The sequence below is a fragment of the Brachycentrus maculatus genome, unplaced genomic scaffold (genome assembly GCF_059751285.1).
Source record: "Brachycentrus maculatus isolate JH-2025_06_01 unplaced genomic scaffold, ASM5975128v1 h1tg000061l, whole genome shotgun sequence".
NCBI lineage: Eukaryota > Metazoa > Arthropoda > Insecta > Trichoptera > Brachycentridae > Brachycentrus > Brachycentrus maculatus.
In genome coordinates this window covers 2194811-2217643 of record NW_028280815.1, presented here as the reverse complement: position 1 = coordinate 2217643, position 22833 = coordinate 2194811, and the positions used below count along the sequence as shown (strand labels likewise).

General features: G+C 36.0%; 3 protein-coding genes across 6 annotated transcripts in view; 2 read left to right on the top strand and 1 right to left on the bottom strand.

The window, feature by feature from the left end:
• Window positions 1–107: 107 nt before the first annotated feature.
• Window positions 108–1964, top strand: mRpL18 (mitochondrial ribosomal protein L18). The gene is made up of 2 exons (XM_088256427.1): window positions 108–387; window positions 626–1964. Exons 1-2 carry the CDS (start codon window positions 194–196, stop codon window positions 993–995), a joined length of 564 nt encoding a protein of 187 aa, XP_088112553.1. The 5' UTR covers window positions 108–193; the 3' UTR covers window positions 996–1964.
• A 326-nt stretch (window positions 1965–2290) lies between these two features.
• ox (ubiquinol-cytochrome C reductase complex subunit oxen) lies at window positions 2291–2866 on the bottom strand. Its single transcript, XM_088256428.1, has 2 exons — window positions 2670–2866; window positions 2291–2393 (listed from the first exon to the last, which is right to left on the bottom strand). Exons 1-2 carry the CDS (start codon window positions 2802–2804, stop codon window positions 2355–2357), a joined length of 174 nt encoding a protein of 57 aa, XP_088112554.1. The 5' UTR covers window positions 2805–2866; the 3' UTR covers window positions 2291–2354.
• A 2202-nt stretch (window positions 2867–5068) lies between these two features.
• Window positions 5069–22833, top strand: part of Usp32 (Ubiquitin specific protease 32) — a 30947-nt gene continuing 13182 nt past the window's right edge. Inside the window, exons 1-14 of one of the 4 annotated variants that reach the window (XM_088256423.1) lie at window positions 5069–5259; window positions 5354–5588; window positions 11349–11676; window positions 14600–14828; window positions 15440–16051; window positions 16823–17017; window positions 17404–17546; window positions 18150–18290; window positions 19044–19134; window positions 19218–19378; window positions 20122–20327; window positions 21141–21258; window positions 21734–21859; window positions 22156–22362. In XM_088256423.1, the coding sequence (XP_088112549.1) occupies window positions 5202–5259; window positions 5354–5588; window positions 11349–11676; window positions 14600–14828; window positions 15440–16051; window positions 16823–17017; window positions 17404–17546; window positions 18150–18290; window positions 19044–19134; window positions 19218–19378; window positions 20122–20327; window positions 21141–21258; window positions 21734–21859; window positions 22156–22362 (2850 nt within the window). In that variant the 5' untranslated portion in view covers window positions 5069–5201. Of the gene's footprint in view, window positions 5260–5353; window positions 5589–11348; window positions 11677–14599; window positions 14829–15439; window positions 16052–16822; window positions 17018–17400; window positions 17547–18149; window positions 18291–19043; window positions 19135–19217; window positions 19379–20121; window positions 20328–21140; window positions 21259–21733; window positions 21860–22155; window positions 22363–22833 lie in introns of all 4 variants that reach the window. The other 3 variants (XM_088256425.1, XM_088256422.1, XM_088256426.1) reach the window with 3 other exon arrangements.

Below are 22833 nucleotides of genomic sequence, written 5' to 3'. Positions count from 1 at the left end.
GTTTTTTGTTTTACCAAGTTTTACCCCGAGCTACTCATTTTGTACATTTCATCATAGCCTATGGTCAACCTCGATTGTAATTCACAATTCTACTCTATTTTCGAGTTATTCTATGACTTTTCTGACAAGCAATAATAACCTTAAAAACGGTAATTTTATTTCTTAAATAGTTTCTGCGTCGTAAACTGACAAGATGTTACAGCGACAAATAGTAAGAATATTTCCAGCGCTTTCTGCACGATGTTCAAGCACAGCCACGACGCACCCCAACGATGATATCTCCCCAGTTATGAACAACAGGAACCCAAGGAATCTGGAGAGATTGCGATTAGGGTACAAGCCTAATGGATATGTTTTGGATAAACCGGGAAGGAAGTTTTGGCATAAGTAAGGTTCACAATACAATAACAAATTAAATTTTTCATGCATGTAGAGCGATTTTCGTTTCTTTTCTGTACATGGTCTATCGCTTTGCTGTTCCCATTTACACCCTTTTCAGTCATTATTTTCTGTGTAAGCTGTTACGACTTGAAGAATGAAAGATGCACATTCTCTAATAATTTTCAAGTAGCATCCGAAGAAATGGATTTACCATATTTATGTGTTAAATTATAAACCTTTTTAGGTTAGAAGTAATTCCAACAAACCGCCATATAACAGCCCGCATAGTTCACTACTTAAACGGCACAGTCATAGAAGCGAGTTCGTCAGAGTGGGCAATAAAGAAGCAACTTTATAAGCTAACGGATACCTCGGCGTACATTAATGTGGGGAGAGCACTTGCAAGAAGGTGCCTGCAGTCTGGAATTATAGAAGTCAGATGCGATATTAAGCCTCCAGCCGGAGGAAAGATGGAGAAACTAATGCAGAATTTAGAGAATGGAGGTGTGTCACTAACAGAACCCAGGAGAATCAGAAAACCAGAAGCCTGGGAAAAGTATAGGCCGGAATTACCTTGGGAAGTTATTGAAGAAAGTAGTGAACCAATATGTTAAATTATTTAACTCTAGCTTTGGACAATGACAGTCAAAAAAAAAGTGGTTCAAGTTTACAATGTAGAAATATTTGGAGTATATCATACATATTTTCCAAATATATTGAATTCTTTTGGGCAAAACATTTAAAGGGTAATTTTTTTTTTCATAAAAGAAAGTATTATTAAATCATACGTACGAGAACATGAAAAGGATAATTAAAAAATACCAAAGATAAATGAAAATTAGATACACATCAACAGTTAACTTCTTTTAAGGAAGAGAGAAGGATCTTCCTTCGAAAAACAACTGGAACATGGAACAGGCAAAACCATCAGCAAGTTGATCTTGTATATAGGTACTTGAAATAATCTTTGCTGATGCTGTCTCTAAGGTGATTTTCAGGAACGATGAGACCAGTACACTGAATTTATGATAATACCACATAAAAATTTCAAACCTGCATAATCAAATAAATGCACATGTAGAGTTGCAGTAGGTATATTTTATAAGAATTTGAATAAATAATGAGTGTGAAAAATCTGCATTCAAACTGCACTTTAATAATTTATTACAGGTCAGCTCTCATTATTTATTTATAACTTGTTGTTTTTTTTGGATATGATACAGCCCCCAGACCAATTGAAAATAAATGTTTCTTGAGTCATTTTGTTTTACTTTATCAATATTTTAATTTAGTTAATAATATTATCCTCATCCATTCTCGCTACTAGAAAAGAGACTGAATATATAAATATACTCCTCAATTACGAAATATTTTGTTACCTGCCAGTACCTGTTACAATATCTGATAATTGATTTCACATTCATTGGTGTGGACACGCCGAAAAGGAAAAATTTATCAATTCATTGAGGAAGACTAAGCTTACTGTTGGGATAGTAAAACTATGTCTTGAATATTTTATAAGACTATATGCTTATTTTTTTAAATATTTTTGTGATAGAAATAGAACAGGCTTTACAAGGAGAAAGTAATATGGAAATGAACATATTTTCTTTCAACATGTTGAGTTGTTCACAAATCTGGATTATCTCCAATTAGGAGTTATTTCTTAATAAATATTTTCTTACTATTGATTTCAAAATTGTCTTTTAATAACAAATTTGTATTTACTAGATATTCTACACTTCATCTTTGTATCCACACAATGGTGTATAGAAGACAGCGTCGCTACAGTAGCCAAACATACTAACCATTACATGCTAACCATTACACTATGGAGGCAGACAAACGCCAAGGCATTAGATATGTAACCTTGTTTAATTATATGAGGTAAAATAAAATAATAAAAAAATCGAATTAAATTACATTATATTTAACATAGTACATCTATACAGCAATATTGAAATAGGAGTTATTCATTTTTCTAAATCAGCCTTCATATGTTTCCAGAGTTTCTGAAAAGAAAAAAAAAACAAAATAATTAACATATTTTTTTTTACAAAGTCTTGATTACACTTATTTCAATAAAATGTCACAAAATAACAAAGGCTTAATAATATAACCCATTTTGACTATCGTTAATACACGAGCCAAGTCAAATATAGGGTAATTACAATAATTATCATTGTATAGTGTGGCAAACAATTTTGACAAGTATTATGTACCAAAATCGAAACAGTTCATAGAATTTGATAGAAAACTGCGTCCATTACATAATGAACGATACTCACTCCTTCGTTTATTTTATCAAATAATGCCTCTGCCCCGACGTCTGCGGCCCTTTCAAAGAAGAAACCCGTTACCGCAATAGTAAGAAAGAATGTTGATGTTCTTTTGAACAAAAGGGGATATAATTTTGCCAACATTTTGATGGAGTTTTTCGCAAACCTCGATACCTGTCACAAAATCGGTCGAACAAGCACAGACTAACTAATTTATATAAAGACCGCCAACTGCCTCGATTTTTTATGGCTAGAAGTGATATTCGCCAGCGGCCGGAAGTGACGTAAACGGCTAGAAGTACTAAGCTCCCGGCTGGGCGTGACTTCGCCGCGGCTGAATATCAAATCCACCCGCCGAAATATTTATCATTCATTTTTCAGGTTAAATGGTATTTTTATTGAAATTTGTTGTATTATATATTTTCAAAATTATAATATTAATATTACAAAGAAGATATTTCACTATCTAAATTTATTTATTTCAGTGTAAACAAAAATAGAAAGGTCACGGCTAAAACGCGACATTTATAAAAAGAGTTCAGGCGATTAATAATGGTTACTCAACTCAACCTTATAATGGTAAATGGTAATGGTAACTTTTTTGAAATTATTATCTCAAACTATGTATAAATATAAGGCTTTTCAACAAAAACAAAAACGATAGAATTTTCAAATTACTATATTAAATTTAAAATTCTAGAAAATACAATATTTTAAAAGGGCGGAAGGAGTGCTCACCACTTTCTGAAGTTATGTTTCTTAACGGGGGTGCCAGCGCCCCTTTGTAGGCGTTTTGGAAGTCTGGCTAGGCGTTTTTAAATTTTTTGCATTTGGGGGGTGCTGCAGAAGTTCAAGGGAGCGTTGTGTCAAGTAAGAAAAACTACACTTTCATACGCAAAATTTAACTTTAACTTTGGCATAATACTCAATATTATCAAGTTCTTCATATACGGATTTCTATTTTTCTATCGATAATTGTCTATAACCATAGTTTGTCTATATTTATTTGAAATATTTGAACAACTTGTTCAAATATCTTGGTATCTCGTATTTTTCGTTCCCGTTTTGGTGTTTTTGTTGGTGTATTAATGTGTCTCGTCATTTCTGGTCGTTTTTTGAACAATCTGACGTTTACGAGTCGACCCCCCCTGGAACGAGTTAAAGAATACCATAGACAAAAACATAAGAAATAGGTAGTTGGAGTTGTTATTTTTTTTTTGGTTAGGTACTAGGGAAAAGCGAACATATCGTAGTCGTACAAGAGAAAGTGACCAACACAGATTGTCATTTTTACCAAGTCTATATATTATACTAATAATAAAACCCTTACCGCACCCCAATGGTGCATAGGGCACTGCTTCATACATACGCAGTGTTATCTCGATCGATTACACATGAAGGAAAGGTGATCAGCCCTCCACTTCAGGTACCAGTCCAGGGTAATATTGAATAAATATTACAGTGAAAAAATCACTTATATTTATTAAACCCCCCTGGGAATCGAACCCGGGACCTCCAGAACGGTAGGCGAGCATGCTGACCATTACACTACGGAGGCGGACTATATCCGTATTATTATACTTACAAGTTTAAAAACCTTTGGGACGTTTTTCAAGGCAATATTAAGCTAGTAAGATATCAAATAGTCAATGATCACGGTTTTGTAAAAAAAGTCACTTTCTCCTCTATGACTACGATATGTTTGAAACGTGGAAAATGAAACCCATTCCAAAATACTTTCCGTTTGGAAAAAACGCTCGTGTACTTGATATGCTGTTTCCACACGTTTCATGCATTTGGGATTCCAACAAAGGAAAACGCTGGCTGAAAAAACGTGTGCAGTAAGCTAAAGTAAGTATTTTATAAAAAACAGAATCGTGTGTTTTTTAAAGCACAATTTAAAAAAAACTTTTTCCATCACTATACCCACTACTTACCCCAAAAAACGGTGACTATAACATAAATATGAATATATTCTTATACATTTAAACTACAAAGAAATTGTGAGATTCAAATATTGAATTTTAAATTAATTTATAAATTGAAAATAATTCCTCAAAAATATAAACTAACTTACTTACTAACCATCATGCCGCTTCTCCGCAGGGGTAGGCAGAGAGAATCGAACGCCACACCACTTTGTCTTTGCAAACATTCTTCGCCCCTTCCACATTCATGCATCTCCTCATACATTATTACGACTCCTGACCCGGCCGCTTTCAAGTATTTGACAAAATCAAAAATATTATACCCATATCAACATAAATTACACAAAAAAATCCATGTTTATCAATTTTATTATATTTTTGCTTTGAAATGAAAGGTGTTCTAATTTGTATCCCATTTGCCTTAATTATCTCGGTATTTCTGTCACGTTGGTACTGGAACTATATTGCCAGTACAAAAACAAGTAAATATTCAATATGTCTGCTGATCTTTAGTGATCATCAGGTCTCGATCTGTCATTTTATAAAATTTGCATTGTTTTATATTCAATCGTGCACAAATGTGAAACAATATCGAACTGTAATTCGATCGGAAATGGGTGCTAAAGGTTCAAAACCTTGTTTTATCACGTACGAAGAAGCTGTCAAGCGCGGTGCGTATTTTTTTTCGTCCGCGGAATGCGCGTATATAACGAAATGAAGTAAAAGTGACAGTGTGTGAATTCTTAATTCCGTATTAATTTGCAGTGTCTGAGAGCGAGTTGAAGCGGATCGGGGAGGCTTTCAAGAAGTCTGCTGGATCTGCGGGGGATCCTTTGAGCAAGAATGGCTTCGTGCAAGACGTGCTCGGAGACGGAGTCCCGACCAGTGTGTCGGACTTGCTTTACTCCGCTTGCGGAGGTACCCGGAGAGGGATAGCCTTTAAAGACTTGGTCTGTGGTCTCGTAGTCCTGACAAAGGGATCGCAGGAAGAAAGGATCAAGTGAGTGAAAAATATATATTTTGTGTATTTCGCTGCTAAACGGTCGCTTTTTATTTCGGTCATTATGTAAGTTCTCGCATAATTTGCCCCCAGTATTATTCCCTTATCTCCAAAACACACAAATCAAGTATTAAATTGTGTTGTCACGATATGAGATAAACTTGAGATGTCTAGGTTTGAACAATGAAAAACCATAAATGATTTGCGCATTGAGGCTGAGTTGTTGTTGAATCATCTGATTATTAAAAGATTCTATGCAGAATCACATCTAAAGATAACAACATATCTTTCATTTATTTATAACTTGAAGACAGACCAACAAGAATCCTAATAGATAAGAAAAATTAGCCATTGTTCTTATTTTAAATTATTAATAATAAGTATTTAAGAAATAATTTCATTAATTGATTTGGCAGTCACTTTGTTGGAATATCTGTACAATTTTAATTTGAATAGTATTTACCAAGTAATTTTTTTTATATAAAAAAAACACTTTTTTACCATTTGGCAGTTCCTTAAGTTAAGCATACCCTATTCAAAGCTCAATTTGAATATTAATTCAAGTGTATATATTTAACATTTTAATAACAATAAAAAACAAATAGTATAACAGTGTCCAAAATAACTATTGGCATATTTAATCTTTAGTTTAAAAATGTTTATACTACATATGTTTTCCTAGTTTCTAAGATCTTTATTTTTTCTCCTTTGATGGCAATATCCAAAAGCTTATTATACAAGTTAAACAAATAAATAAAGATATCAAATTTATGAAAAATAAATAATTATTGGTTAAAAATAAATATTCATTTTACTTTCGTTTCGAATTGTTTTTTTTTTGTCTGATTCATAATTTAACTATTTAGTCAGGCAACATAATTTAAAAAATATTTATTTATTTATAGACTAAATTCATTAGAAACAATAATTATACGGGAATTAAATTTGACAGAACAAGGAAGGTTTACAGGAAATTAAAAATAAAGTTATGGCAAAAACTGCAACAATATGGAGTTAGGGCCTGGACTACTCATTCAGTGATTATAAATCTTGCCAGATTTACACCAAAGTAGTCTAGATCCTGTCTCGGGCTTACAATATGGCACAAATAAGACGTAAAACCCTATAACCAATAAATAACCTTAGAAAATTCAATTTATGTATTGATTGTTAAATCAAACATATGTAGATTTTTTCATCTAATCTTCACATTCGTTTGAAAATGCCATGATTAGGCAAAAAAACTGTCATATTAATTTTTATGTGTTTTTTAACAATAAAATACAACTTAGTAGACCCTTTCTTCTTCTTCTTCTTTTTAATGGCTTTTCACCCATCTTTAGTGTTATAGCCAGTGTCGAGTTATTCTTAGTAGACTCAAAAAATCTGTGTTTGATTTAACAATTAATACATAAAATAATTATGTATATTAGTCATATAAAATAAAGTTAAATTGTGCCCTCAAGATCAGTATTATGAACCAGTTAGAGGCATTCGAAGCATGGTTACATATTAGAATGATACACATTCCATGGACTGATATGGTCAGCAACGTGAATGTGCTCCAGAGAGCAAGAATAGAAAGACAATTGGTGACCGATATCAAAGTCCGGAAGGAGTCCTATCTGGGGCCTTTGCTCAGAGGAGAGAAGTACGGGCTATTGTACCTAATCATAAAAGGCAAAAGGACGACATGATAGCAGAAGACAGATCTGGCTCCGGAATATACGAGATTGGTCGGGCATCAGAACTATTGAGGCGCTGTTTAGAGCTGGCCAAGTTAGGGACATATACTCTCACGTGATACTTGACTATGACATGGCACAAAAAACATTAAAATGTAATAAACAAATACTATTTATACATGATATTTTACTGAGCAAATAATTAATTAATAAAATAAGCATATTATTAAGTATGCAACTCCTAATGACGTATTATCTAATATCAGTGTGATTAATTATGCTATATAATCTCATGTTTTGATAACAACAATATAATGGCAACATTTATTTGTTTTAGTTTTTTTCTTTAAATACAGTATCAAACAGATTAATTGACACAAAACTTTTTTTGTTTTATTTTCGTAAAAAGTTTTGTAAAATCTTTTGTTTATTAGTTATATCACAAATTAATATTTAATATGATCTCACTTGGGCTCTATCAAAGATTATACCATTCTTGGCATCTATTAAATATGGTTTTGGCACGTGGATGCCATTTTTTCGTCTCGAAACCATACCTGAATTATGGACAAAATGAGCTTTTCCAGTAGTGCAATAAATTTTGGAGAGCCGATTCTTACAGATTCCCGATAGATTTTCAATAAGGTTTATGTCTGGCAAAATTCTTGACCAGTCCAACACAGTTCATTGTTTTTTGTGTGAAAATTTTCATAATTTTTTTTGGATTTGTGGCAGGGGGTTAAATCCTGCTGAAATATTCCATTACCATTTGACCTTCGTTTTTGTATCTCTGGTAGTATCTTTTCCAGTAGAATTGGGTGATACTTCTCGCTATTCATCATCTCAGTCACTGAATGAAGCAGCTCTGGTCCATAATACGAGGAACACCCCCAAAACATTTTTTTTAGAGGGTGTTGAAATTACGAAAAAAAAGTTTTGTTTGAATTAATCTGTTCGATACTGTAAATCATTTAATCAATATATGATTATTAAAGTTAGATATACAGAAACACGTCGGGAGAGTAATTTTAACTTTTCTGTACATTTGAAAAGAAATACAAAATGAAACTGTAAATAAATATCCAGAAGTCTGAAATTTAATATAATAATTGCCAATTAGCTGTTCTTTTATAAAATGCAGTAATTTTGTAATTTATCAATTGTAATTTAAAAAAATTGTGTTTCGTATTTGTTTAACCATTCTTCCCTCACTCATTTGTTTCACAAGTCCAAACTATCTCAACACACCTTTCTTAATTTTATTGATAAATTTAGGTTTTGTACTGACATTTCTTTGGTGGAACTGCATTTAAAAAAAAACAAGTATGTAGTTTTTTCCACATGAATTTTATTTAACCAGCATCCGGGTTTCGTCGTAATCGACACCAGTCTGATGATGTTGATTATGGTGAAACTCGATTGCTGGTTATGTAAAATTAATGTGGAAAGAACAACATACTTGTTATTTTATTCTATTTATTGATAAAAAATTTCTCAGCCCCGCATCCTTTTTATTTGAGTTATTTATAGTATTTAATATTTCAACATTATTTTACTGCATATTCTATTTTTTTAAAATAAATATAAGTGGTTTTATTAATTACACAAATATTTCTATTTCATACTATTTCTGTAGGCCTAAGCCGCTCATTATTAGAACTAGGTATCAAATTGTGGTAGAGTGGTTCGAACCGAGAAACTCTGACTTAAGAGTCCGCGACACTTACCACGGGACTACAACCCGACACAATTGCCCGAGTGATCATTTTCTGACTCAGTCAATTTGTCAGATTTTCCCGAGCTCAAAGAAATCAGTGCGGTGTTGTCGTATTATAGGGACGCACATGTACTCGGTTGATTCAGCTCACTCGGCAAACAATGGATAGAGATTAGATAAGGAATGAGCGAAGGCACATCACAATTTCCAGCTATCGGACATCGCATACTCCCGACATACCTACAGCTGTAGCTTGTAGTGTGCTTTGACCATTTTAAAATGGCAATGTAATGAAACTATAACTGTCATTTTTCTATAAGGATAATATTTCTAACTAGAGAGAATGGTATGCCATAATATTAAAAGCTACTACTGTAGACAAGTTTCTCTATCTAAAAGCTGCAATAACTGATTTGTAACACAGAATTCCATCATTTTCGCAATTTGAGTTTGATGAGTGTTGTTCCCTTATATTAGTTACACCGTAGATTTTAAAACTCCCTATCAAGTCCACTCTCTTCCAATGATGTAAGTCCTAGTGACTTTAATCTACCATGGTAGGGAATCCTTGTATATTTTTCCTTGAAGTGGAAACCATAGATTTTGCAAAAAAATGGTCCAAACGCGTTGAAAAGTATACTAACTACAAAATCTTCAACCCTTATCCGCACCCCAATGGTGCATAGGGCACTCCATCATATAAACGAAGTGGAAAGGTGATCATCCCTCCGCTTCAGGTACCAACCAGTTCAGGGTAAGATTGAATAAATATTAGAGTGAAAAAATCACTTATATTTATTTGACCCCCCCTGGGAATCGAACCCGGGACCTCCAGAACGGTAGCCGAGCGTACTGACCATCACACTATGGAGGCGGACTACATAATAGAAGAAAACAATCTGATTGACTGCTTTAAACAATTTTTTACTTAAATACTTGTAACTGGTTTTTGACTCAAATCAAATCGTGTTTTGATTTAAATTAAAAATAATATCCTTTTTATAGTTTTCCTTCATAGATATATTTAGTTACAAAAATGATTACAAAAAAGTACCTCTGTTATCATGTTATTCCTTATAGAATGTAGATTATAATGGAGCAATACACTCGAGATTGCATTCATCAATACTCAATAATGGACATACCATCTGCACTCGATTCCGGGTACCCATTGATATACATCAAAATGGCACCTCTGTAAAAGTTGTAGAAAAATCTTTCCTAGTTTTTATACATAAAAATATTATTCTGCAAATTATATTTAATTTCATAAATTGATTTTTTTTTATTTAAAAAGAGAGAAAAATTAAGAATATAAACAATTCATATTTTTCATAAAATTAACTCTTGGTAGTCAGTCACTTTGTGGTAAAATTAAAAATCATATTTATATATGCCATTCTGTCTTTATATGCGCAATTTACATATTTATCTGTTTACGGTTTTATGAAAAGGATGGTACTAATTATATTTAAGGCACTTCTCTTTTTTTTTACCTACCACCAATTCTTTTATTGATTTACAAAATAGACCAAAAGGGGTCTCACATTTATTTTGTTCTGGAACATTGTAGAGAACCTCGGCTGTCGAAACTTAAAACACAGTAAGGGACATTTTTTTGTAGTACGTTTTTTTTTGCATTTTTGGACTAAGTAGAATCTATTTAGTCCAAAAATGTAAAAAAAACGTACTAAAAAAATGTCCCTTACTGCGTTTTGAGTTTGGACAGCCCACCCATGTATTCATTTTTTGTTTTAAATTATTTTAAAAATTGCGCCAAATAATGTTGAGCCACACTCGACATAGAAGTTGCAAGACTTCACTTTGTGGCCAGATACTTTGACTAGATGTTAGTAAATAACAACTGGCTGAGATTGTAGTCTGCTGGTTTAGTGACTTACCTGTATCTTCATCGGGACAATCAAATAATTAAAAATATAAATAAAACCACTGTCATAGAACTATACACACACTTACACATATGCAAATACAGATCTCATGCAACATTAGTCTGAATAATCTGTAATTAAAATATAACTTTGTTTTGAAATCACTATAAATATTTTATTATAACTTTAATACTAATACTAGTATTAATCAGTCTTGATAAAGAAGCGGTAAGCTTCGGAACCGGTAGACATTATAATTATGTTATAATAAAATATTTAAAGTGATTTTAAAACAAAGTTGTATTTTAATTATAAAATGGAAAATTGTAAACAAATATAAATTATTTGAATAATCTGTTTTTAAGGCTGTACTCGTCGATATAAAATTATTTTTATTGAACGTCGGATATTTTCGTGAAATGTTAGTTACGTCAATATATGACCACGTATTTCGTTTCTGAATCTCAAGATTCCTATGGACGCTCTACTGCAACGAGGCCGGCACGCACATCCAGCGATGGGACTTCATCCGCGCGCTGCAGGCGGAGAACGCGTCGCTGCACCCGCCCGGCGCGCGGCCGGCGGCCATCGCGTCCTCGGAGGCGCTGGCCGCGCTGTTCGGGCGAAGCGGCGACCGCGCGGACCTGGACCAGTTCCAGAGCTGGATCCAGCTGCGCGCCGACGCGACCGTGCTGTCCAGGTGGATCCTGCTCGAGCCGAGGGTGCGGCTCACCTCGGATCTGGAGACGCCCACCTTCTATCAGACTCTGGCCGGCGTCACGCATCTAGAGGAAAGGGTGAGACAAATCTTGATCAGTGCCTTGTCTAAAATGTAATATCTTCGCTTTGCTAATTTAATGGTTTGCTTGATAAATATAACTAAATAACTAGCTTACCATCATGTTGACTATCCACATATGTAGGCAGAGATAGTAGAATGCCACACTTGCATCTCCTCGTACACACTTGCCGATTATTCTGACTCCTGACCCGGCCGCTTTCAAGTATTTAACATACTTGATCGTGCCAAGTTTTCCTTTGATTCTTTTTCCAAATAAATTTGCCTCTTAAATTTGTTCTACTGTTCTTTCCTCACTCTAAAATTTAATTTTAATAATCATTTTTGAGACTGTTAAATTTCAACTTCAACTGTGGTCAATAAAGCAACATTTAGAATATTCACATTTTTCCCGTTTTTAAAACCACATTTTCATTTGGTGTAAAAAATACATATCACCGTTGTACGCGGAAGTTTTTTTAGCACCGTAAGGGAAAGGTTAATAATGGAATTTCATCCAAAAATTTTCATTTTCATTGAATCAATAATCTAAATGATATAATTTTTTAATAGTTTTACTGCTCTCATAAAATATGATTGTGTAGATACACATATGCAGTACACAGATTAAACCAGCGGTATCTTTACATGGTGATAATCGTTACATTATCGTACATACATAGCATAAATACGTCAAATTCTGTTTAATCATTGACTGGAATGTGGAAGTGATAATGCCAATTCGCAGAATTAAATAATGTAAAATATTTTCTAAGATTGGTACTTAGATCTTTTTACGCATCGATAAGGCTGAGAGGTATCAGAAAAAACTATAATCTTCACTAGAATGCGAAAAATCACAGAAAAAGATTTCATACCTTCACTGGGATAGCTACTTCTGTCAAAAATATGTTTTCTTGAATTTGGACTCATAGTTTGAAATGATCGTAAATATATATAACATTAATTTTATAATATTTATTTCGATACATACCTGTGAATTGCCAGATGTATTTATTTATTTGTTTTTACTATACATTATTATTTTTTGATAAATGCCTCCCTAAGCTGCACCTGTAATGAAATTTTCATTTACATTTAAAAAAAATTGTGTTACTAATTTTTCTCTGTCTTAGTCCTCATTACTGAGGGTTGTGACCCTTGTGGAAGCAATGACTTTTCTCCAGTTATCCCTTGACCGTACTGCATGTAACGTTCTAACCACCGAGGTGCCTGCTGCTGCTTTAACTTGATCAGTCCATCGTGTGGGATCTTCCTCTATATTAATATTGCGATCTTCTATGGTTTAATAAATGATTTAGGAAATGAGTAAGTTAGCAATTTTCTAGTCATTGGATAAAAGAGATTTTTATTTATTCTTAACATACACAAAAGTATAAAGCCTATTAAAATTTCATTTTATTGATTATAAAAGTGAATTTAGAGGCTGATAGCGCTAAACTAAATATTTGAAATCTTGTTAAATTTTCTTACGGAACATATGAAGCTCTCTTTGGGAATATATTCAGTTTGTCATAATCACAGAACAGCATTAAAGATCGATTCTACAAAATAATAAATAGGGAAAGGTGTCAACAACTTGAATATTGTTTTCCATATATATGCGTATAAAGCAGGTATTTTTTATTGGTACATATATATTATTACATAATAATTTTTAAAGCATTATTGGTTCCTTGGTCCTGATGGAAAAAATATCTTTTTTTGATAATCCTTTGTTTTTTTTCCTTTTCAAATCTATAACAAATAATGTCAGCACGTACAGAAGATAAGAGAAACATTATCAAATTGATCAAAACACAATAATTTATTGATAATATGTAACAAACAACCTTCAATTTGTTTATTAACATTACTCAATTATTGCTGTGTTGAGTCATACAAATTATTTACACCGTCATTTAAAATGGAAATAATTGGTCTAGAAATTTTCATAAACGTAATCACTTTATAATTATCCTTTTTGATAAAATTTTTCAGCATTTTATTAAAAATGTGTCATAAAAATCAAACATCGGCGATTTGGCTACATCGTTATTTATTTTGTCCATCTTTGTAGCGCAGGGTCAGCATGCCTATCTACTCATATGTTCCATGCATTATTGAAATGAAAAACAAAATGGTTTATTCTCAATCTGTCATCGAATGGCTTCTTCAATGAATATTTGCTTGCCAGAAATGTGTTGGTAATTTGACAATCAATTACTTTAGTGAACGGAGAAAGCAACCTTGTCTTAGAATGTCCTTGAATCTGTTCAGGGTCTAGTCTGGACATCTTTTATCTCAATTGTCTTGTTTCTGACAAGTTTTGATGACCACGCCAACAGTGCCTATGTGAATTGGCTCCATTGAAAAACTCAAAGAACATTATCCATGAATAAAATCAGGAAACCTCTTGTCCTAGCAATTGCATAGCGTTGAAGCTTTCCTTACAATGATTTTTTACATTAATTTTTTAAAGGAAAAAATGAACAAAGCAATAAGTAATTTTTTCTTGGAAAAATTAGCTGCCTTTAACTTTGTGACCTTTGGATGTTGTGTCCACTGCTTTACCGGATTGACATAAGCCATCTGTTACTTTGTGTGTTTTGTATCTAGTTAATAAAAATTATCTGTAGTGTAATGGTCAGAACGCTTGGCTACTGTACTGGAGATCCCGGGTTCGATTCCCAGGGGTGGGTCAAATAAATATGAAATATTTTTTCGCCTTAATATTTATTCAATATTACCCTGGACTGGTACCTGAAACGGAGGGCTGATGGAGTACCTGAAACAATCAAGTTAACACTGCGTTTATATGATGCAGTGCCCTTTGCACCATCAGGTGCGTATAAGGGTTTGAAGAAGATGAAGAAGAAATAAATATATTTGTTGAGCTATTGTGTTATAAGCCTTACTCACTTAGTGAACTGTTACCCCAGGACATCTGTGCGCTGGAGAAGTGCTTCTGGTTCCTGCAGTCGCGCTCCATGCGCGGGCAGCTGGACGCGGAGGTGCTGTCCCCGCTGGTGTCTCCGCCGGTCCCTCGCGCCGCTCTGCCCGGCCTGTTCCTGGCGCTGGACGAAAACCAGGACGGCCACGTGGACTTCAAGGAGCTCTGCTGCGGACTCAGCGCCGCCTGCCGGGGGCCCACGTGCGAACGGATGAAGTGTGAGTCTATCGATATGTCTGCAGAAATTGCCTCTAGATATATGTGTTATAATGTAGATAACAGTCAAAGGTGGCGAACTCATCCCTGTGGTATGGCAGTAGTTTTTCATGCTGTAATTAACCAATAACACAAATTTTTCATTAGAATTGGACACTGGCATTTGGCGAACACCACTTTAAGGGCCTGCCTTTTGATCTAGGCGAATAGCTTTTAAACATCAATCTAGTTCATTTACCACAGAACTTTTCCCCATATTTCGGTTTGTCTGTTGTACCTCTTCTAAGCAGTTGGATTTCAATGGTTGTATTATTATCATTTGTATAATTTGTAACATGAAGAAGAATCATCATTAGTATTGTATTGCTACTAAAAAGCGAAGTTAACACGTATAAACCCGAAAGCCTTACTAGGTATTCGGTATCTGGTATCCAGTCAAATTACTAGTTCACCTTTTGAGGGTGTTTTCAAAGTATTCGGCTGAAATCTGTCCAAGAATTTCAAAGTAATGTAAAAACTCTTAAAAGTAATGTAACGTATTTGGATCTTGATAGCCAGATAAAACAACACATATTTTTGTAGCAGATTATCTCAAATATATATTTTTTTCTAGTTTCCTTCAAAGTCTTCGACACCGATCGCGATGGGTTCCTTAACGAATCGGAAGTCCGACAAATGTGTCACATTCTCTGCTCTGTCGCCACCGAATCTCTCCTGCAGCAAAACCAATCCTCTAACTGTCAGAGGCCGCAAACTACCTCGGGACCCCACGACCCGGAAGTCGTATTCGACGCCCTGCGGAAAACAGTATTCACAGATAGAAACGAAATACCCAGGAGACGGTCGAGAGAGAAGACCAAACGAAGCAGCAATGAGAAATTCCAACTAGGCGATAGAGTCAAATCTGACCTGAATGAAGACGTGAACAACAGTCTACAATCTACGACCGGTTTTATCGCCTCGGAAAGCCAAGAGACCAGGACTTCTGGTGGCGGGGAACGGGTCGATGACAGCAAGTCGCTCATCACAGAGGAGAGTTCGAGCCCGGGAAATAGGACGAAGGCACCCTCGGAAGAAGAGTGGGGGCTGTCCCAAGAAGAGTTCTTGATTTGGGGCGTAGAGAAAGCGGAGAATCTAGTGACTCCGTTCATGAGACTGATCTACGATGTGTGCCATATTGTATTAGGATTGCGACCGCAGTGCAAACACCAGGAACATGAAATTGGTAAGTTTGTGTTACCATTGGTTTTGATCACATTTGATAATTTGTATAAAATTTTTAGATGGTTGAGTAAATAATCTATGATCATCTCTGACAATCTTATAATTTTTGCATTCTACATGTATGTTGTGGGGTAATAACTACTACAACTAGGTAACTTTGAAATCCATGTTTTCCAGTTAGTCACTAAAAATATAACTTTTTTTTCTGGTCTGTATGTGTCAAATATATATATCATAACGCATTGAAGTCATTGAAGTCATCAAGAATTTTTATGATTTTTTAAATATTATAATAATAATAAAAAATCAAACTGCCCATAATCTTACATTTCATTTTCCGAACAAAGCTTATTTAAGAGTTACCTAGTTGTAGTAATCACACGGCATTGTTTAATAAATTTTTTTAATAAACGACTAGGATTGTAATTGAAAAAACTGGAAAGAAACATGCAGATGAGACAGGCATAATAGAAAAGATGAAGAAAGGTTTATAATTATTTGACAATGTGGAACGAAAGTATATTTAGAGAATGGTTATGAGTGTATTTGGCAAATATGAATGGCAAAAAATATATTTTACCATAAATTTGGAAATATCGAGAGTCTAATATAATGTCGAAGAATCTGAAATATCTCAGACTAACAGTAGCAGTCATACCAACTCTCTCTGCGGTCTCAATCTTGCGGATTGGTCTGCAGCAGCAAATGACACCTTCGCCATTCCGGTCTATTATGCGTCATAGCAATTGCTATATTAAAAAAAATATTCCAGTGTTGCGCTGGCTGTCCCGGGAAGTTACCCGAGGGTATGCCGTGGGCCAATTCTGGTACCTGGTGTCCCGAGAGTGGTGGAGCAAGTGGCTGGGGCACACGGGGGCCCTGGGCCGGGGGACGTGCTCCTCGTGCGGCAAGAGACCGCCTCCCGTCGACGAGGCCATTGTCTGTGATGAGAGCTTCAATTCTGCTGGTAAAATACGCAAACTTTTTTATTTACTCTACAATTTTGACACTTTTAATTTGCTGGTACATTCTGTGTATCTTTGATTTGTCAACCGCTTCATACTTTTGAACGAGTCACGCTCGCACGCTATATGCGTTCCAATTTTGAATTTTTCAACTACTTTTTTGACAATGAATTAGTACAAAATATTTTAGGCGTAATTGTAAATTAAATATGCTGAAATTGTTATATTTTATTTGAATAGTGGATGAACTTTGAATAAAACATTTTAATAAAACTAGATGTTTTTTTTAAACACTTTTTTTAAAAAACACCCTAGCAATAAGTGGTTAATTTAAAAAGAAAAAGAAAAAATAGCATTGTTTGATGAGGTAATTCCTGTATGTTAGCAGAGTCCATGAGTGACCAGCTGGTGCGGGAGGAGACAGTCTCCCTGAGCAGCGCCTCCTCGGGCAGCGGTGTCTCGGTGTCCAGCACTAGTCGCCATCCCGGCCCCATCGACAACTCTCATCTACTCCAACCAAATCCTTACAAGGTACATAGGGAATCCAGCCTCATTTTATGAAACACTATCATTTTCATATTAAGATCAGTCGCTGGCAGTCAGCCCGTAACGTGAGTGGGTAAACCGGCATATAAAAGTTAGACAGACATCATGTGGGACCTCATTGTTTTTTTTATTTTTCGTAACAGGTGTAATTATGAATACCCTTAGATCACGTGTGCACTACACGGAATTTTACTGTCCAGCAGTCCTGTTAGCGTGAAAAGCGGATTATTGTCTTGTGATTTTGTCGGTCTTTCTTCGGATCGGCGCGCGTGAACTCGATCACACTAAACTGCCGTAGTTGCTTTTATTTGAAGAATAAAAACGGACTGCCGGACAGTGAAATTCTGTATAGTGCACAAGCGCCTTCACTCTGTTTTTTAATGAATTACGGTGATAAAGATGTTACCAGAGAAAATAGATTGAATGTATATCGTTTGAATTCCACTATGTTAATAATGGATCCATAACGTGTTAATCTTCATTTGGAGTATTTGAGAGAGATGTTGTGAGTTTTGGTATGGTCAACCAAATGTGATTTTCCCAACAACCTGTTCTAATTTGTTAAATATCTTGGTATATTTTTTACAGGTCAGGTCATTAACTGGCGAGGGGGGCCACCTGCGAAGGGATCTCATGCTGACCCAGCATCGAGACTTTGAGCTCGTACCCGACTCGCTCTGGAAGGCGCTGGCGCAATGGTACGGAGGACCGCAACCTTTACCTAGACAAGTGAGTACACGCCCGATGCCATCTCTCGGATGTAGTGAAATACCTGCATGATTTTTCAATAAGCTTCTTCTGTGTGTGTCATGTCAGGTTCGCCTGACGTCAACTATCACTTGAGAGTGATTGTCCTTGTTTTCAGCTAGTCTAAACAGTTCCTCGACGGTTCTGATCCCCGTCCAATCTCGTATATTCCGGATTCTTAGCACTTTATTTACCAACAAATTTTTTAAAGACAATTTTAATTAATCAGTCCAGACAGGGCTACACTCTGGAAAGTACTGGAAGCTTATGGGGTGTCCACAAAACTAGTGGAGCTAATTAAGTTCCTTCCCATTGATAGTGAATGCCGTATGAGAGTTGACGATGTTTTCACGGATTGGTTTGGGGTCTATACCGGAGTTAGACAAGGCTGCGCCCTTGGGCTGTTTGTCTTTATCAACCTCATGGATTTTATTCATCGAAAGTCATTGCCATCATCAAAGACTTACCTTAATATGATAAATGATTAGTTAAAATTTTAAATTGGTATATTGATTTACCCAGATGTGAGAATTATTTCTATATCTTAAAAATTGACTAATCAATGTTTGGCCGTTTACGGTTGGCAGCAAAAATCCGACTAGTTGGCTTTTAATAGTTAATGCGTTAAAACAGTCACCCCACGAACATGATATTAACATTCATTTAGTTAACATACCATTAATAATTTATTTAGGATTTGTAGCTACTGTACTGAATACCGTACATATTTTTTAGGTTATCCAGCCACCGAATTCCGATGTAGAACTGGAACTTTATCCCAGGAACCTGAGACTGTTAAGACACACTCCGCCCGGGCAACAAACAAGTACGTGGAATAGTTAAAATCCTTTCCTATTTGATAGAACAACCAAAGTGCCGAAACCAATGTGTCTTACTTGCGATCCTCAGATTCCGGTCCCTCGTCGTCCTGGTCGGGCATGGTGGGGGGGTACGGCGCGGCGGCCCTGTCCAGCGTGGGCATGGCCTCCTACCAATCCACGAGCGTATCGCAGCCCGTCAGGTACCTGGCCCACACGGCGGCCTTCTCCCGCCTTGCCACCGTGCGACAGGTAAGGGACTTGCGCAAGAACCACCCTTTCTTTTTCTTGGTGGCTCTCCCACGAACCCCGTAAATATCCGAACATAAATTGTAAAGCACCTTTGAGATGATTTTTCATTATAACAGCACTATATAAATTTGGTCCGCCTTTGTGATGTAACGGTCAGCGTGTTTAGCTACCGTGCTGGAGGTCCCGGGTTCGATTCCCAGGGGGCTGAAAATAAGTATTGAGTGATTTTTACACTGTAATATTTAATATTACCCTGGACTGGTTCAGAAGCGCAAGAGTGATCACCTTGCCTTCATGTAAGTAATGATCAAGAAAACACTGCTTCAATTCGATTCAGTGCCCTAGGCACCATTGGGTGCGGATAAGGGTTATAAGTAACAAGCAATGTAAATTTATTTGACCCCCCCTTAGGAATCGAACCCTGGACCTCCAGTACGGTAGCCGAGCGTGCTGACCATTACACTACGGAGGCGGACTTTTTAACTCTAATATTTATTCAATATGTGCAGTGCCCTATGCACCATCAGGTGAGGATGAGGGTTTGAAGAAGAAGAAGAATATTAATTGGCTATTGTATTAATATTATTTGCCATAGTTTCTCGTAACCATGCCGGGACATTTTAACTGAAAGGTGAAACAAATATTTTGCACCATATTATTTGGAGTTTTTCAAAAATTTCACTGTGAGGCACACATTGCAGACCTCACTCGGCGTTGGGTGTTGAAGTCTGCCCCTTTTCCAGGTGTCGGAGTTCATCTGCAGCCAGCTGGGGTTGGCGCGCGAGGAGGTACGCCTGTGGCTGGTGGGCGGCGGCTCGGCGGGCGGCGGGGAGCTGTTGGAGGAGGAGCAGGTGACCCTGAGCCAGCTGGGCGCCGAGGACGGCCAGCGCGTGCTGCTGGAGGTGCGCAACAAGGACCTCACCTGGCCCGAGGAACTGGGAGCGCTCAGGTCTGTCTACCATTACACCCATTGTATAGGCTGATAGTTTCTGTCATTTTTCTTTTTAATTCTTTTTTTCAAATAATATCAATCGGAAAGGAATTAATAAATAGTAATTTATTTCATTATTCGATTAGGCAGTTACTTTGTGATAAAATCTATCCATTTTTAATTTAAGCTTTACTTAGTAAATATGTACATACCACTATTTCTTAAAATTTATTGTGACACGTGTTTCGATGCATTCACCATCATTATCATAAGGTGTTTGAAAATGATGCTGTGTGCATCGAAACACGTGGAACAATGGGTTTTAAGAAATAGTGGTATTTACCAAGTAAAACTTAAATTAAAATTAATTGATAATTATTTTGTTTTAATGGCATCAACAAAATATTTTTCTGATAAATCTATGTCTGAACCTTGCTTTTTAACATTTAAATATAGACCATAGACAATTTATGCAATATATCTAGTTAGATACTTAAAATCACAATTGTCTTTGAAAAATAAATTAAACAAAACAAATCGCCTTCTTGAAAAAAAATTATTGCTATGATTTTTTTACATGAGTTGCAGGGCAATGGTAGGTTACTATAGAAATTTTGATTCTAAATGGATAAGAACAGGATCAATAGATTTGTTTGACTTGAAGCTAGTCAAAGTTTAACCTTATAAAATAATCTCTTAAAATTATTTCTCCATATAAAAGCCATGGTACCTTTGATGATGGATTGAAAAAATACACCATATGTCATGGGTAAATCTGCGGTAATTACTTTCTGATGTTTTGGTTTCATTGTGCCATGTTTTCTTCTACAGGGCAGTTTCTGAGGGCCGCGGGAGCGTGGTCTCCGTGATGACATCAGTCCACCCGGCCGGAGCAACCGGCCTCCATAACCTCGGGAACACTTGCTTCATGAACGCCGCACTACAAGCTGTAAGAATTTTAATTACTCCCATTCTTTCCTCCATTTGTATTCGTTTACCATAATACTGCAGGAAAATTCTTTTAAAAATAATAGATTTTTAGTAAATTGTGTCGAATTAAGGCAGCAGCAGGCACCTCAGTGGTTGGAGCGCTTCGTGCAGCGCAGTCAAGGGATAACTAGAGAAGAGTCATTGCTTCTGCAAGGGTCACAACCTTCAGCAATGAGGAATAAGACGGAGAAGAAGACTAAAAATTAAGAAAAAAAACCGTCATTTCTCACGAATTACTGGACATGTCTTAATAAAGGGACTTATATCGGAATGCTCAAAGATAGTTTTCTGAAAATGATAACAATACTGCGCAATTAAAATATTGATATACAACTAAAATGCTGATATACTATTTTTCCAATCATTCTCGGATATTGGTCCTAGAAGCTCTATCGTATATTTGATAAGTGAAGTACTGTTTCTGTAAATTCCAGGTGTGGAATACTGGTGCACTCACCCGTTACTTCACCCGAGGAATGCATCTCTACGAACTGAATATGGACAATCCACACGGAACGGGAGGGACTCTAGCTCAGAGATATGGAGAACTGTGCAAAGAGGTAATCATACTCTTATTGTTATTATTGTTATTTATTGTTTCGGCATTCACTTTTTGGTAAGATATGATTAAATAAAACACTTGATTTTTACCACTTGAGTATTATATTGTTGCGACTAGTTTCGGAATCTACAGATGCTTCGATCTACGGGTTTGAATACTAAATTAACGAAAATAATAAGAAATAGAATACTCAAGTGGTAAAAAACCAGTGTTTTATTTATAATTGAGAGTCTTCATATTTGCAGTTATTTTAACGTGCCAGTTTCGATTTCTATTTTTTACTGTCTATTCCAGGTATGGCTGAGTGGCGCACGTTCAGTGGCACCATTACACGTGCGGTCGTGCGTGCTTCGTCACGCCGCACGCTTCACCAGCGGGGGGCAGCACGACTCCCAGGAGCTGCTGGCGTGGCTGCTGGACGCGCTGCACGAAGACCTGAACCGGAGCCCTCGCGACGTGCCCTACCGAGAGCTGGAGGATTCCAACTGCAGACCCGACCAGGTGAGAACACGTGCCACAGACAATCTCAGCTATGGTAGTGAGGTGCTTAATATTCTATGTGTGGTGTGATGTATGAACACTTACCTCTCTTAGACTCAGAATTAGAAGATTGCTTATAAATGAAAAAATGTACTTACTTGATCACAGATCACAGTTTATTAGTTTAAATTTAAAATAAAATACAAGTAAGGACTCTAAAACTATTTTTTAAAAGCATTGAAAATCACTGAATGTAAATGACTTAATTGAATAATTTCATTACCCGTTGCATCTGCACACGGGTTTTAATGAACTCCCGCTCAGTATGCTAAGGGCTAACAACCTGGTAGGTTTACCAGTACAGGCAACCTGGTGGGTTTGCTAGTTTGTTTAGGTACCTACTCATAACGAGTAACGAGTCACCGCGGTAGCAATCATCACTGTAAAGACTTTTCTGTTCAGCTATGAGATCACCTCAACTCTTCCGATGCC

Coding starts and splice junctions, on each gene's coding strand:
- mRpL18 (XM_088256427.1), top strand. CDS start 194: ATGTTACAGCGACAAATAGTAAGAATATTTCCAGCGCTTTCTGCACGA. Junction 388..625: donor GGAAGGAAGTTTTGGCATAA/GTAAGGTTCACA, acceptor AAACCTTTTTAG/GTTAGAAGTAATTCCAACAA.
- ox (XM_088256428.1), bottom strand. CDS start 2,804: ATGTTGGCAAAATTATATCCCCTTTTGTTCAAAAGAACATCAACATTC. Junction 2,394..2,669: donor TTGATAAAATAAACGAAGGA/GTGAGTATCGTT, acceptor TTTTCTTTTCAG/AAACTCTGGAAACATATGAA.